Source organism: Centroberyx affinis, unplaced genomic scaffold (genome assembly GCF_046629955.1).
Source record: "Centroberyx affinis isolate AG114_WGS23_722 - 3 ecotype Tasmania unplaced genomic scaffold, CSIRO-AGI_Caff_v1 ptg003453l_1, whole genome shotgun sequence".
In the NCBI taxonomy this organism is placed as follows: domain Eukaryota; kingdom Metazoa; phylum Chordata; class Actinopteri; order Beryciformes; family Berycidae; genus Centroberyx; species Centroberyx affinis.
This window is the reverse complement of record NW_027281421.1, coordinates 23,867-38,852: the sequence shown is the minus strand read 5'-3', so window position 1 is coordinate 38,852 and position 14,986 is coordinate 23,867. Positions and strand designations below refer to the sequence as shown.

Below are 14,986 nucleotides of genomic sequence, written 5' to 3'. Positions count from 1 at the left end.
AAGAATAAAAATCTTGGAAAACACTGAACATTTGTAATTTTGTGGCAAGGAAATCAAATTTAAATATATTGAATCAGGACAAAATTCTGTCAATTAGTCCAAAAATCTGTTTAAAAAACAAATCTTAAGTAAAAGCTTTTTTTTTCCAACAGTGTGGTTTCAGCAACACATAGCTATGACACACTGACTTGTTGACGAGTTATAATAGTAACTACTAGTATCCTGGATTTCAGTGGAGAGTTTTAGTGTCCCATGATGATCTACATGGTGTTTCAGAGTCTTTTCCGTCCTGACAGAATTCTGGGGGAAACTATATATTTTTTGGCATGCAACTGCTCATATTTAAAGACATTGGCTATTAGCAGCTTTAAACCAAAAAATATCTGTATCAGCCTTCTAAAACCCATATCAGTCAAATCCTAGTACAGTATCCTGAGCTTGACTTCACCAAGACAGCAGTTAATCGTCCGCCTCCTCGACTGTGTTGATAGTTGCATGCTAAGGCCTGTTTGCCAATGAATAGATCCCTGTTTCCCTCGAACGTCTCTTTGTGCAACACCCTCATCATCAACTGAGTCAGACGTGGTGAAAGCTGCTTGTAGGATGTGTATTTAGATAAAGACACAAAGGCTTTCTTCCAAAACAGCTCCCGGTTGCCAGCCTTTGCTGAGCGCGGCTGAAAGAGGCCGGTCTACCGCTCCCCGTAGCGGTGGGGTGAACACACAGAGCTTGAAAGGATAGAACGGTCATTCCCAGCAGCTTGGCGGCCATTATGTGAACCACTGGGCTAGCTGTAACTTAGCTTCCGTATAAACCGACTTACAGAAAGTCACTGAGCTGAGAGGTTTTACAGCAAGAACCAAGCAGCTTCTCTGTCTCCTTGCTGCCATTGATAGCTAACAAGCTAACGTTGACTAGAAGAGCTAGAGAGAGAAGTACAGTCTTTGATAAAGCTACGTTAGCCTCGTTGCTAACGTTAGCTTTCATCTGAGTTTGCTAACTCATCTTCTCAGTTCTCAACCAATTGTGACACACTTTAAAGCCTTATGGTGCGTTCCATTCCCAGTCGAGTTCCCAGTCGGAAATTTCAACTGGAACGCCCCCTGAAGTCGGATTTCCGACTCAGAAAGTCAGAAGAACCTCACCAACCCCGACCTCAAAATCCAAGATGGCTGCTCCGCGCCTCAAGCTGTAGTAATATTCTGTTTATTAGCACTTCTGTCTTATTTGTGTCTCATTAAATCAGTCGTACACAACAGTACTGTCCAACTTCTATCTGTGGACATGTTGCTACGGTGTTTCTATGCGCAAAATACCGCGTAATGCGTTGTTATCAACTGGTATTGCTAACAATAGCTAACCTGGCTAGAGCAAACCCCATTTCCCCCACCCCGTGAAATAAAAAAAACTAATTGGTTTTCCGACTTGTACTGGAACGCGGTCAACTCTGGTGTGACGTCATTCCCAGCTCCCACTTCCGAGGTAAATGGAATGCAGCATTAATGCCCAGAGTTGTGTTGTCACCAAATAACCCTTAAAATCCCAGAATCGCCATTTTATGGAGATTCTGGAAGTTCTATCCATTCAAGTTCTGTGGGTAAACAACACGAGCAGGTGCTTTCTTCTGCCCGGCCTCTCCAAGGTCACGCAACACACGAAGACACGCAAAGGCAAATTTGCTTTGCCCCGCTGAAGGAGGAATGTGTCTTTCTCCCACGAACGTGTCATCAACCGGAGCCGTATGATAGTTTTAGGAGATAATGTGGATCAGAGATGTGTGCTTGTTTAGCTTGGGCCTGGCCTAGCTGACAGTGTTAGCAGAGAGGAATGTGCACCTACATCAACAGCGCTTGCATGTCCAGGTGATTTCTCACCCACAGGTTTCTCCCTGTTTGTTCCTGCACCAGCATGGTTGCTGACCTCAGTCAAACTAGACCTGAGTCACTCTGTTCTTCACAGCCGAACCAGCTGCTGGGGAGAAAATATTGATCCTTAGGGTCTCAAGGGAAGGTCCACTAGGGTTAGACTGATTTATCAGTTTGCACATATGAGGCAGGCACTGCTCTTGTATTAAAAAGAGATCTGGTCCAATCAGTGTTGTCAGCCTCTGATATGATGGATATGATACAGTTTGACTGTTAATATATTTAATGCGGAATTGATCAATACAACACTGGTTGTCTGCGGAAAGACCTTAACCTGAATTGATACTAATGAGACATTTTGATCAGATTCCACACAAATATGCATGAATATGTTTTATACTAGTACTACTGCTAGTACTACTACTACTACTACTACTAATGTTACTACTACTACTGCTACTACTACAACTGTTACTACTGCTACTACTACTACTAATACTGTTACTACTACTACTACTACTACTACTACTGTTACTACTGCTACTGCTACTACTACAACTGTTACTACTGCTACTACTACAACTGCTACTACTACTGTTACTACTACTACTACTACTGCTACTACTGAATGTTTTATTATTGTAGTAGTATCCTGGGTTTCAGTTAGTCTTAATAATGTTTCAGAGGCTTTTCCACCCTGACAAGAATTGATTTCTACTTTACTTTATTTCATTTATTTTTTTATCTTTTTGGTTTTGGCATGAAAATAGTCAAACTTAAAGCTGCACTATGCAAGATTTTTCTATAAAAATACACTTGTCTTATCAGCTTAAATGCCTAAGTTTGGCGACAACAGAGAAGAGCGTACCATCCTCGCTAATCGAGACGCTGTAGGTTCACCCTGTTTACCCAAATTAAATTCTGGTGTCAGTGTGATCACTGGTGGGAAATCTTCTCCACACTGGAAGTGATGAATTGAAACTTAAGAGTGAGATCCAAACTGTCTCCTAAACAGCATCAGAAAGCTGGACTCACCAACATTAGATCTTTTGCCGTCTCTCGTCCCTTTGGTTTCCTTTGGTATAAAGAGGCACAGACCGGCCGGGGCTGTGGCAGTTCGCTGACATCACCTGACAGGATTTCTGGGTATTGAAGTCCTAAAAAATCCACCAGCGTGCAAAGTTGCACAAAGTTGCGGCTTCGAGGATATGGAATATCGGCTATTGCCATCGGTCAAACCCGAGCGCTTAAGGCCCTTTTTTTTTCGGTATAGCAAAGCATCGGTATAGCTTCAGCAACACACTATAGACGGCTCGCACATCGACTCGCTTCTCTTTCAACTCCTCAGCTGAGCGATGCAGAAGGAGTCTGAGCTGCATGAGAGAGGCAGGCAGAGGCCCTGATGGACTTCATTAACGTTATCCCTGCCTCTTGCTCTGCCTGCCTCGCTGAGTGGCGTTGATGAGTTGTGCAGAGATTTAGGCTCTCCCCTCTCGTCTCTCCGCCGATAAGTAGAGTCGAGATCCCCATCGAGAGCCATGGGAGCGGGCTGTCAGAGCGCTTGACTGGGGGAGCCCGGGCCATGAGAAGCCTGCAGAAACACGAGAGAGAGGGAGGGAGAGAGAGAGAGAGAGGGAGAGAGAGAGGCTGTAGGAGGACTGGAAGCGGCGAGGCTGCGCGGAATAACATCATGTTTATTTAATGGAGTGGATGCCTAATTACGGACTCAGTTTGTTGCCGTTCGTTTATTTTCAATCTTCTCCCCCCCCCCCCCAACTCTCTGCGCTGTTAGGTAGGGCTGGTTCAGGAGTTCAGCGACACACACACACACACACACACACACACACATACAAAGGCTGGGAGGACTTTGGTTTCTCATAGTGACCCACTTGCCTTGTGCAAGGCAAGCTCCAGAGAGAAAGGTGTGTGTGTGTGTGTGTGTGTGTGTGTGTGTGTGTGTGTGTGTGTGTGTGTGTATGTGTGTATGTGTGTTCATGTGCATGTGTGTGTGTCTGAGCAGCGTTTTTCCTCTTGAGTCAGCAAAACCTGCAGCATAATTAAAAGTTGTGTTTTTTTTGTTGTCAGCAGCTCTGTGAATCAGAGAGAAAGTGAGTTGGTCTCTCAGATGGATGAATGAATGGGAAGATAGGGTCAGAAAGAACTGAGGAGGTTATATTTGATACGGATGAAATGGAAGTGGTAAGGCATTTTATTTATGTATTTGGTGACTTACCTGTCTCTGATGTGTGTGTGTGTGTGTGTGTTGTGTTTCAGGTTGGGCTACGTGGACCATGCTGAGGAGTTGGCCTCCAGGTTCCTCCAGTGCTTCCCAAAGAACCGGCTGTCGGCCCAGGCAGCTCTGAACCACGAATACTTCAGCCACCTCCCTCCACGGCTCTGGGAGCTGCAGGACAGTACGTAGCTTCACTTTTACCGCTTACCGGGGACGGGACGATATATATCGGAATTCAATATATCGCGATACAAAAATGTGCCGATACGTATCGCGGGGGCGGAAAAACGAATCGCGATATTAGCTCCGTTTTATCCTGCTGTAGTAATCACAAATGAGACGCTTGACCATCACAGTTTCACAAGCTCTCCATCCACATTATATTATTGTCACTTTGTAATGACATTTTTAAATTGTTGTTTACATTCTAGCAAGCCAATGACATCGCTAGAAAGATTTGTGGCTCAGAAATAAACAGAATTCTGCATAGTCAGACTTTGTCGTCATTGAACTTTTATTTATGACATCGTATCGTGGTTGTATCAAATCATGAACCCCATATCTCATCTAGAATCGTATCGTTGTGTGTATGTGTATGAGTTATAATGCATTGATAAAGAAATTACGCGATAAAAAGCACAGGGAATGCACTGATTGAATGAATAATGACCTAAGCTTGGTTCAATCTCCTATATCATACTGTATGTGTGGTTTCTAACTTGTATAAGTCTCCACTGTGGTTGTATGACCATTAGAACAGTGGTTCTCAACGTGGGGTCCGGGGACCACCAGGGGTCCTTGAGGGGGTTCCAGGGGTCCCCAACAAATTGATAAATCAAGTTAACACAATCACAGGATGTAGATGAATGACTGTTGTGATCATAGTTTCATTGTTATCTCTCTACCTAACATACCGATAATCATGGAATTCTGGACAAAATCATATCTAACAATAAAAATATTCTCAGATTTGGGTCCGAGAGACGAAATCTCATCAAAATGGGGGTCTGTGGCCCTAATGTGGACTAAATTAGGGGTCCTTGATATGAAAAAGGTTGAGAATCACTGTGTTAGAATATCACTAAGATCATTTCTTTGTTTTTATCTTCAAATGAAACCGAGATTATGAACAACTTGACTAATCAGTTCTTCAAAAACTGGATTTTTCTGGTGTTTTTTTGTTTTTTGACCAACTGATGGAATCACACCCAATTCCCTTTTTTTTTTTTTGTGTTTGCAAAATTTCAAAAATTCACTTCCAACGCGCTTGACAATTGGATGGCAACTTGGCTTCTCTGCCTCTCTCTCTCTCTCGCTTTGTCTCTCTCCCTCTCTTGCCTTTCTTTCCCTCTTTCTCTTTTGTGTTCTCTCCTTTGCTTCTCCCAAGCTCCCTCAGCTCTACTGTATCATACAGTATCCCCTGCCTCTCTCTCTCTCCCTCCCTCCCTCTCTCTCCCTGTAAAGAAGAAGGCGAGCGGCGACCCCGGGGTTTGTTTTTGTTCACGCGGAGAGAAAGCCTCGTCTTATTATGGCGGGATGCCGTTGGGACAGAGGGCCTCAGCTGGACCTCTGCTGGCCCGCCGCGAGACGCTCGGGTTTGATTCTCTATCTCCATGACTTGTTGTTCGCCCCGGAGCAAAGAAAACACACGGGGGGGGGGGGCCTCCCTCTCTCTCTCTCTCTCTCTCTCCTCTGAAAAACACCGCAGAAATAGATATATACCGCAACTTAGTTTTCAACACATGTTCGAGTGTAGAAATAGATTTTTTTTTTTTTATTCCGCGTAATATTAATACTGTTGATCCCTCGGGTATATTTTGGGTGGAAGTGTCAGAAGCTTTAGCCACAGCAGCATTTCAGGCTACATATCAATTAATCCTGTAGTATCAGGTTAGCGCATGAAAGTATGTCAGAGATGACTGCATATCCATATTATTTGACAGGGCTACATATACATACATCGCCAATCCCTTAAGCTGCTATTCATTAGCGGTGTGAAAGAGTCGGCTCGGCAGACCTGAGTGCGCCCGCCACCGCACACAGCCCACAGGGTGGCAATTTTTAATGGGAGAATTCCATTTTTTAATTCCCCAGATTAGGATTTTTCGCCGTTATTAATCCTGTTATCAGCACCCAGCAGGTTTGTTATGTGCGGGGAGAGAGAGAGAGAGAGAGAAGCAGAAGGCAGCGGTCACCGAGAGAGAGAGAGAGAGAGGGAGGGAGAGATGCCTTATTTTGATTTTTGTCATGCTCGCTCACTCTCTTGCTCTCTCTTTATTCTCCCTCTCTCTCTCTCTCATTCTCTCTTTTTTGGCATGCACACGAGGACACATGCAAAAGCGGCAGAGCCATTGAGGCAGGAAGGGTAGTGAATTAAAACAGAAAATGAGGATATAGGAGTTGGATCGACGGCGAGCTAAATGGCACCGGCGTCTTCCGTGAGAAGCCCGGATCCCGCTGCTTGTGGGAGGGGGAGGGGGAGGGGGAGGGGGAGGGGAGGCTACGTCGGAAAATTATGCAGGCGAGGAATGAAAACGAGATAAAGGAGCGGCTAATTACCCCGGGCCGTCAGTGTTTGGCGACAGGCCCAGCGTGGCGATCGCGGTCCCCTCCACCGGAATGGACCGGTGCCAACGGGAACGGCCGGCCCAGCCATCAGGGAATCAGCAAAATCCATATTACTATGCGCCCGCTCTGTATTCAGCACACCCACCGCTCCACAGCTGAAACAAACCCAAATAAATACAGACCAGGGCCGGGTATCGCCACTGACTCCCCGAATCGATTCGATTCTAGGGCTGCAACTAACGATTATTTTCATTGTCGATTAATCTGTCGATTATTTTCTCGATTAATCGATTAGTTGTTTGTTCTATAAAATGTGAGAAAATGGTGAAAAATGTGGATCGGTGTTTCCCAAAGCCCAAGATGACGTCCTCAAATGTCTTGTTTTGTCCACAACCCAAAGATATTCAGTTTACTGTCATAGAGGAGGAAAGAAACCAGAAAATATTCACATTTAAGAAGCTGGAGTCAGAGAATTTTGACTTCTTTTTCTTAAAAGATTACTCAAACCGATTAATCGATTATCAAAATAGTTGGCGATTAATTTAATAGTTGACAACTAATCGATAAATCGTTGCAGCTCTATTCGATTCCAGTTCACAAGGTTTCGATTCAATTTCCGATTTGATTTGATTCAATATCGATTCAGTTAGGGATCCCACTGAGCAATTTTACGCTGATTAGACGTTTAAAACACATCTAAATGGCCATAGCCGTCTAGGCTAAATTAAGTTTAAATGGGGTTGAAAAGTGAAAGTTTATTAGATGTCTATACAAATACAAAATTATCCTAGGCTATATGAGAGCTACGCATAGACGCAATGTTGAAATTACTTCTTGTGCTCAGATAATTATCTTGTAGGCTAGTCTACAGGACTTCTCTGGTGCATATTTTTGGTATTTACAGATGTTTATTCATTGTAATAATGTATTTACTGCTTGGTCTAATAGCCGTAATGATCCTGGGCTATATGAGAGCTAAAGCATAGACGCAACGTTGAAAACACGTCTTTTGCTCAGTGGGATATTTCAGTTACAATATCAATTTTGCTTGGATATGAAAGAGATTCTCAGAGAACTAATGCTGTAAGTTGTACAAGGAACCCTCTAACCTGGTGCATTATTAATAATATTAATGTTTAAATAAAGAATTGACCCCAAAGCACTACACTACTGCACTGCTGTGACCAACACACTACAGCAGTCAACACAATATAGTGCAAGTTGTGCAACTCTACAGACTCATTTACAAGAAGTTAGAGAATGTAATTAGAGAATTGGAAGAATGACTGTTTTGATCATAGTTTCTCTGTTATCTCTCTACCTACAATACAGATAGTCATGGAATTCTGGGCAAAATCATATCTAACAATAAATATATTCTCAGATTTGGGTCGGAGAGACAAAATCTCATCAAACAGGGGTCCATGGCCATAGTTTGTGCGCTCAATTAGGGGTCCTCGATATGGAAAAAGGTTGAGAATCGCTGAAGTAAATATCCCATGTTGTCACTGCAGGGATAAAGAGCAATGTCTTGTGTGGCCGACCGTGCGCTCCATTGTCTGACGTGTTATGGATTTATGCAGACAATACCCAGACAGATTACCAGCAACAATAGCCGGAATTACCGAGACAACGGAGCTCCCCGAAGTGGGTGTTTGCCGTGCGAATTGGATTTGACATTTTCAATTTGAGAGTGCGGTTCGGGGCGTCTGGCAGCGCGAGCCGGAGCGCTGACCTTGAGGAAACCTCCCCGTCTCTCCGGACTCTCTGGATGTGTTTATGCGGAAATGAAACGAGAGCGTTGTTTTGATGGCGAAGGTTCATCTCCAGTGTGTTCCCCGGCTCTCTTGGCAAAGTCCCCCTTCCTGTGTTTCCAAGTCGGATAAGAGGTTGTGCAAACGATCTGAGCCCGTGTGTCCCATTAGGAATGAATTGCTCTGCTAAATAAGATAACTAGGGATGAAGTCCATATTCTCATGGTCAACTATTCAGCGGTCTGGCCTGGATGAGTGTTTCAATATTCAGTGCGTGCTGAAATTTTCAAAAGCTAAAGGAAAAAGTTCTGGACAAAAAAAATCTCAACAGTATCACTTCCAACACTCTGCACTCTGCTCTGCTACTAGGGATGGGATGATATATCCAAATTCAATATATCACAATACAAAAATAGACAATACACACGCAGAAAAACGGGTTATTAGTTACATGTTATTCTGCTGTAGTAATCACAAATGAGACGCTTGACCATCACAATTTTACAAGCTCTCCATCCAAATTATATTATTTGCACTTTGTAATGACATTTTTAAATTGTTATTTACATTCTAGCAAGCCAATGCCATCGCTAGAAAGATTATGTGGCTCAGAAATAAAGATAATTCTGCACAGTCAGACTTTGATCGTATCGTGGTTGTATTGAATCGTGAACCCCATATCGCGTATTGAATTGAATTAGTATTGAATATCGTGAGATAAGTATATCGTCCCATCCCTACTTACTATACTGCTTACTGTCCTATTCCTAATGTCTACATCAGTGATTCTCAACCTTTTTCATATCAAGGACTCCTAGTTTAGTCCACATTAGAGCCACGGACCCACATTTGATGAGATTTTGTCTCTCGGTCCCAAATCTGAGAATATTTTAATTGTTAGATATGATTTTATGCAGAATTCCATGACTATATGTATTGTAGGTGGAGAAATAACAGTGAAACTATGATCAAAACAGTCATTCTTCTACATTCTCTAGTTGTGTTAACTTCTTGTAAATGAAATAATGGTGGAGTTTAACAATTCATCAGTTTGCTGGGGACCCCCTGGAACCCCCTCAAGGACCCCTGGAGCCATGCTACCTTCACTGAACCACACTGTCCTGTACTTTCTAGAAGTGTGGCCACGCTGGGCTTTAGTATGGTTTTGATAAAAAATAATTGCTAGTAAAAGCATATAGTTAGTTGGCTTGGTTATAAGAGCTACATGTATAATTTTTACATCTATATATCATTGTAAAATTAATTCTGATACCTTGGTATACTTACGGTAAACAAATGGCAGCCTCTATCTCCCTACATTTCCCATAAACCCCACTGCTAACTTCCCCCCCTTCCCCCTCCCTGAAGAGGATCAACATGTTGGACGTGATTTTTCCATCTTCCTTTCCCTCCTTCCACCATCTGCCGTTGCCAGAAACTCTGAAAGCTTTAGCTCCGTTTGCTCTGGAAGAACAGCGCCCTCTTCCTGTTTTGTGCCGTAAAGCGATCCAGCAGATTTCCCGCCAAATCTGACCCGATGTTACGCAATATAAAATGCAGTGTAGAGGCTAAAGGTCACTTCTAGTAATGTCTCAAAATTAATGTGGTAATGATTTATTGATGGGGAAAATGCTACATGTAGCGCCTTTTAAAATTATTTATTGATGTATCTCTATTAAAAAAACAAAAAAACAAAAAGGTTAACAGGAAAATCCCAAAAGACAATGATCGTCACCACAAACAAATATTTGAATATTCACTTTTTAAGACCCATTCCTATTTTTAACAAAAAACGATGTTCTCCATTGTAGCCAATAATGAAGCTTCTCTTTTTTCCATAGGGCTACATAGTTGTAATCCTCTCCTCTCTCTTCTTCCCCTGCAGTGTCTTCTATCTTTACGGTACCAAGTATAAAACTGCAGACAGAGTGTGGGGACAGCATACAGGTTTGCGCACGGAGGAACAGTCATGGAAAAGCCTCGTCTGGCAGCAAGCACTGACCTGAGGCAGCATCCTGCACATGACTGCCTGCCAGGTACGTACTTGATGCATTATACATGAAGAAAACCCACACACAAACACTGCTACTACACTGTTTGTGTGTTTAACACACACCCAAACGTAATGTATGGATTCAAAAAGTGTGAAAAAAATGAATTACAGTATTGTGACGGTGTGCAAAATATCAGCAGTAGAGCATACTGTGATGAACAATATGAAAATATATTGTAAAATGAAAGGACAAGACCAGTGAAAAATTAAATAAAAGTATGCATCCAGTATTTAACGTATTAAGGATATGAGAATGAGAAATTCGGCATACAAGATGTGCAAAATGTGCACTGTATTCAAGTGTCTAAGCGTGCAGACGTATTGAAACTATTCAACCACCGTAGGCTTGGGCCGATATTCAACATTATAGGAATTCGCGATAATTTGTAAATATTGTGATTTCATTATCGCGATCGCAACAAACCAAAAAAGAAAACGTGTTGCTTAGATCACAATTGTGTAACCTTTTCAACTCAAAAAACTATAATCTGCTAGTGGTTATAATATTAAAAAAACATAAATAATCATACTTGAAATTAATTCATAACAATTAATAATAATTTGTTTATTATAGCCAAGAAATTGTATGTAATTTGGAAGAAATAAAACAAAAAAACCCTAAAAAAGCGAGAAAAAAAATGGACAAAAAATAATCGCGATGTACGATATTATCGCATATCGTGGTTAAAATATTTTGGCGGGACAGTATTGTGATATTCAATTTCGGATATCGCCCAAGCATACACCATAGTCTTTACACCGGACACCGTGAGAGCTGCCCCGTCCACACCGAAGCAGAGGATCCAGTAATAACCGGTGGGACTTTCGGGATGGGGGGGGGGGGGTCTTATTCACCGGCCAGATAGAGCAGCTGTATTTGCATGTAATGAGAGGTGCGGAGGCCCGGCGTAGGGGGATAATGATCGGTCTAATGACGGACCGGGCAGCGCGAGGGCCAGCACAGGGGCCACGACAGCAGCACACCCGCCATCCAGATTACATCCCCAATTACTGACAGGTGCAGGGAGAAGCCTGGCAATCCTCAAGATCCTTGTTTTTTGTCTCCGTCTGTTGTGTTTCTGCACAGAGACCACCTGCCAATCAGACTTCTCTTTTTCCTTGGATTTTCTGTCGATGAAGCTATTCTGTAGGTGGCGCTAGGCTCGGGCGCTATCTAAAATTTTCTACCGCAATACTGTCCCGCCCTAAATATCGCGATAAACGTTATTATCGCGGGGAGGAGGGGGGGTTACAATTGCGGGAAATATCGCGATATTCCTGCGCACTAGAGGATTTTTCCCAGGAAAGACCTACCAGACACCGGGTATTTCGAACAGAAAAAGTAAAGGCTTTCATAAGCTGGATATAGGTTGAATCACTATTGTTGTTTTATCGGCAAAAACGGACACTTCTTTATATGAAAATGTCGCGGATTAGGACTTTAAGCACCTCTACCGCCACATACGGGCTGACAGACTCACACGCGTGTTTGATTCAGACATACTGTACATAAGCCGTGTGGAATCCTCTCCACCTCCCCCCCCCCGTCTCTCTTCATCTTTTTTTGATTTCCTGACATTTCCTCTACAACCCTCCTCCAACCCTCCTCCAACGTGGAGTCGATGGAGGCTGAGTGCCCTTCATTTACTATCCCAGTGAATATCGTGAAGTGTGTACGGCCTCATCTGGAGGCTCACGGTGTGTGTGTGTGTGAGTGTGTGTGAGTGTGTGTGTGTGTGTGTGTGTGTGTGTGCGGAGGGTGGAAGTCACCCCACTGAGAGAGCTGTGTCCTCTCAGCTGCAGCATTCACATTGAAATGAGCCTCTTTGTCCCTGCCAGTCCTAAAGCCTGACAGGCTGGGAGAGCCTCGCTGATAGGAGCCTAATCCGTGCACACACACACACACACACACACACACACACACACACACACACACACACACGCAGCCATTTATACATGCCCGCAAATGCACACATGCGAGCTGGGTTCCCATCCCGAGTTTTTTTTTTTTTTTTTTTATGCGAGTTATGATGCATCCAATTAGAAGAGCTGAATGGAAACGGCTCGATTCGATCAGAATTTCCACAATATTGGCTTGAAGTGGAAATTATGAGATAAATAGTGAATACTAATAAGGGGGAATATTATGACACAGTGAAGCCCCGATGAATCATGTCATTGCACAACAGTTGAAAAGTGGCTTTGGGCTTTCTGAAATGTCTTATAAAATATCTGTGAGCCAGCCAGGACCTCCAGAAATATCATACGTGTTGTTTCTAACATGTATACGTCTCCATGGTTGTATGATTCCGGGTTTTCTACTTCTCCTCTATTCTACTTCTATTTCTTCTACTATTCTACTACTGGTTCTTCTTCTGGGAAGCCTGTTTTTTTTGCTTCAGTTAATGGAAACGCATTAGTTTGTTTTTTTTACTCTTGTTTCATTTAATTTGCTTTAAATTCACTTGACAGTCGGATGGAAATGGAGATTAAACTATACCGCTCTGCCGCAACAATAGGCAGCTATATCATACTGGAACGGTAATAGAACGATATATAGAGCACAACAAGCGCCACACAAAGAAATCACATGACAGACTTGATGTATTTAAGTGAATGTGTGCAGGCCTCCGCACAGATTTTCCGGTTTAGTACAAATCTGAGAGGTGGAAGGAGAAAAGGGGGGAAGAGAGGGATGGGATAAAGAGGAGAGAGAGGCTTGCAGGAGCAGGGCAGGGTTTCTTCTTTTTCTTTTTTTTTTTCTTGGTTGAGGTAGCATTGTATTATTTATAGGAGGTAGTGGAGGCAGGGCCGGTTCAGACGGAGCAGAGCAGCGAAGGCAAGCAAGCCCCCTTTTTTTTTTTTTTTCTCTCTCTTTTGTGGGTCTATTCCCAGTGGGCAGGCTTTGTGTCCGGGGCTGGATGGCTGCCTTTTTGAGGGGAGGGGAGGGGGGGGGAAACCCGGGGCAGCTATTGAGCCGAGAGCGAAGGGCCCGGACCTGACTCGCCTTCACCGAGAAGAAGAAGAAGAAAAAAAAAAAAAAACACGCCGCACCACTACAATGTCTGTCACCGCTATATGGCCAAAGAGAGAGAAAAAAAAGGAAAGGGGAAGGAGAGAAGAGAAGGCGAGGGAGGATGGTGGTGGGGGGATGGATGTGTGTTTGTGTGTGTGTGTATGGGGGCGGGGGGGGTGTTTGGGTATGGCTGGGCCAGAAGAAAGCCAGAGCGGAGAATGGGTGGGTTTGTTTTTTTTTTTTGTTTTTTTTTTTTTTTGGGATGAGAAAAGAGAAAGGCAGAAAGACACAGAATGAGCGGACTGAAGAATGGAAGGGAAGACGAGAGAGAGAGAGAGAGAGAGAGGTGGATTGCTGGATTGGGTTGGGTTGGGTGGGGGGGTGGGGAGGGGGGGGTGCAGGTCTCCTTTACAGTAGTGAACCGCATTGATCTATGTTTATTCATGATTCTGCATTATTCAGCAGATTAGCTGATGCAACTAGGTGCCTAGTCTAGGCAACGGTCCTCCTCTCCCATCCCTCCACCCCCCCACCCCCCCCCCCCACCCATCGGCTCAGTGACCACAAAGTTCAACTTCCAACCAAGTTTCGACAACAAGTGGGAGAGCGGATAGACTTGTCAGGAGCAGCTTCGCCCCCGCTGAGCTTCCAACCACATACACGCCGCATTTGTTTGGCGCCGCAGCGTGTTCAAAAATGGACAGTCGGAATAACAACCACACGCATGAAACATTGATTCAATCAGGCAATGAAAAAGGGCAACATGAAAGAGGTGAAAACAACAGCTCAAGTGCCTCAGTCCAAACAACAATCCAATGGCAAGTCTGTCGTAGTTTGGAAGCGAGTCTTGTAAGGATCCTGCTGGAGAGGCTGAAAGCCTTGTTAGCGATCTATATTCAGATGTAAAAGTTAGTTACGGTCTTACTCTTAAATTCTACCGGACTTTCCTGTTAGATTCTTAAAGCAATATTCCTCTTAGTTTTAACATGGGGGTTATTTGGGCTCTTGACCGCCATGAAAACCAGAATATAAACTAATCAGCAAGATCAGATGCAGCTGGACGAGTTTGTATCATTAGGATTTTTACTTCCCGTTCATTTGAATGAGGCCATGAAAGTAGACAGAAAACTGACATTTAACACGTTGGTGAACAGATTCAACATCAGATCCTGCTTTTAAGACAATAAAGCAGTAATTGGTCAGTCGTCATTTTGCGTTTCTATTCTTGGTTTACACTAAAATTAGTATTTAAAAATAAAAGTAGATACGGTCTCCCAAACAGGAACTATCTCTCCTAAATGTATCCCTCCGCTAGGTTCTCTTCTATCAATAAAAATGCTATTCGGTGAAATTATGTTCTAAAACGTTGGACCCACAGTCAGTTGAAAATCACAGCAGCAGGATCTGATGTTGAATCTGTTTTCAGTCTATTTTCGTGGCCTCATTCAAATGAATGGGAAGTAAAAATCCTAATGCTACAAACTCGTCCAGCTGCAT

General features: G+C 43.4%; 1 protein-coding gene across 1 annotated transcript in view; it reads left to right on the top strand.

The window, feature by feature from the left end:
• Window positions 1-10,421, top strand: part of cdk14 (cyclin dependent kinase 14) — a gene marked incomplete at its 5' end in the record, with an annotated part of 71,194 nt that extends 60,773 nt beyond the window's left edge. The window contains 2 exons of the mRNA XM_071539385.1: window positions 4,140-4,279; window positions 10,306-10,421. Coding sequence (XP_071395486.1) covers window positions 4,140-4,279; window positions 10,306-10,421 — 256 coding nt within the window. The remainder of the gene's footprint in view (window positions 1-4,139; window positions 4,280-10,305) is intronic.
• Window positions 10,422-14,986: the final 4,565 nt, after the last annotated feature.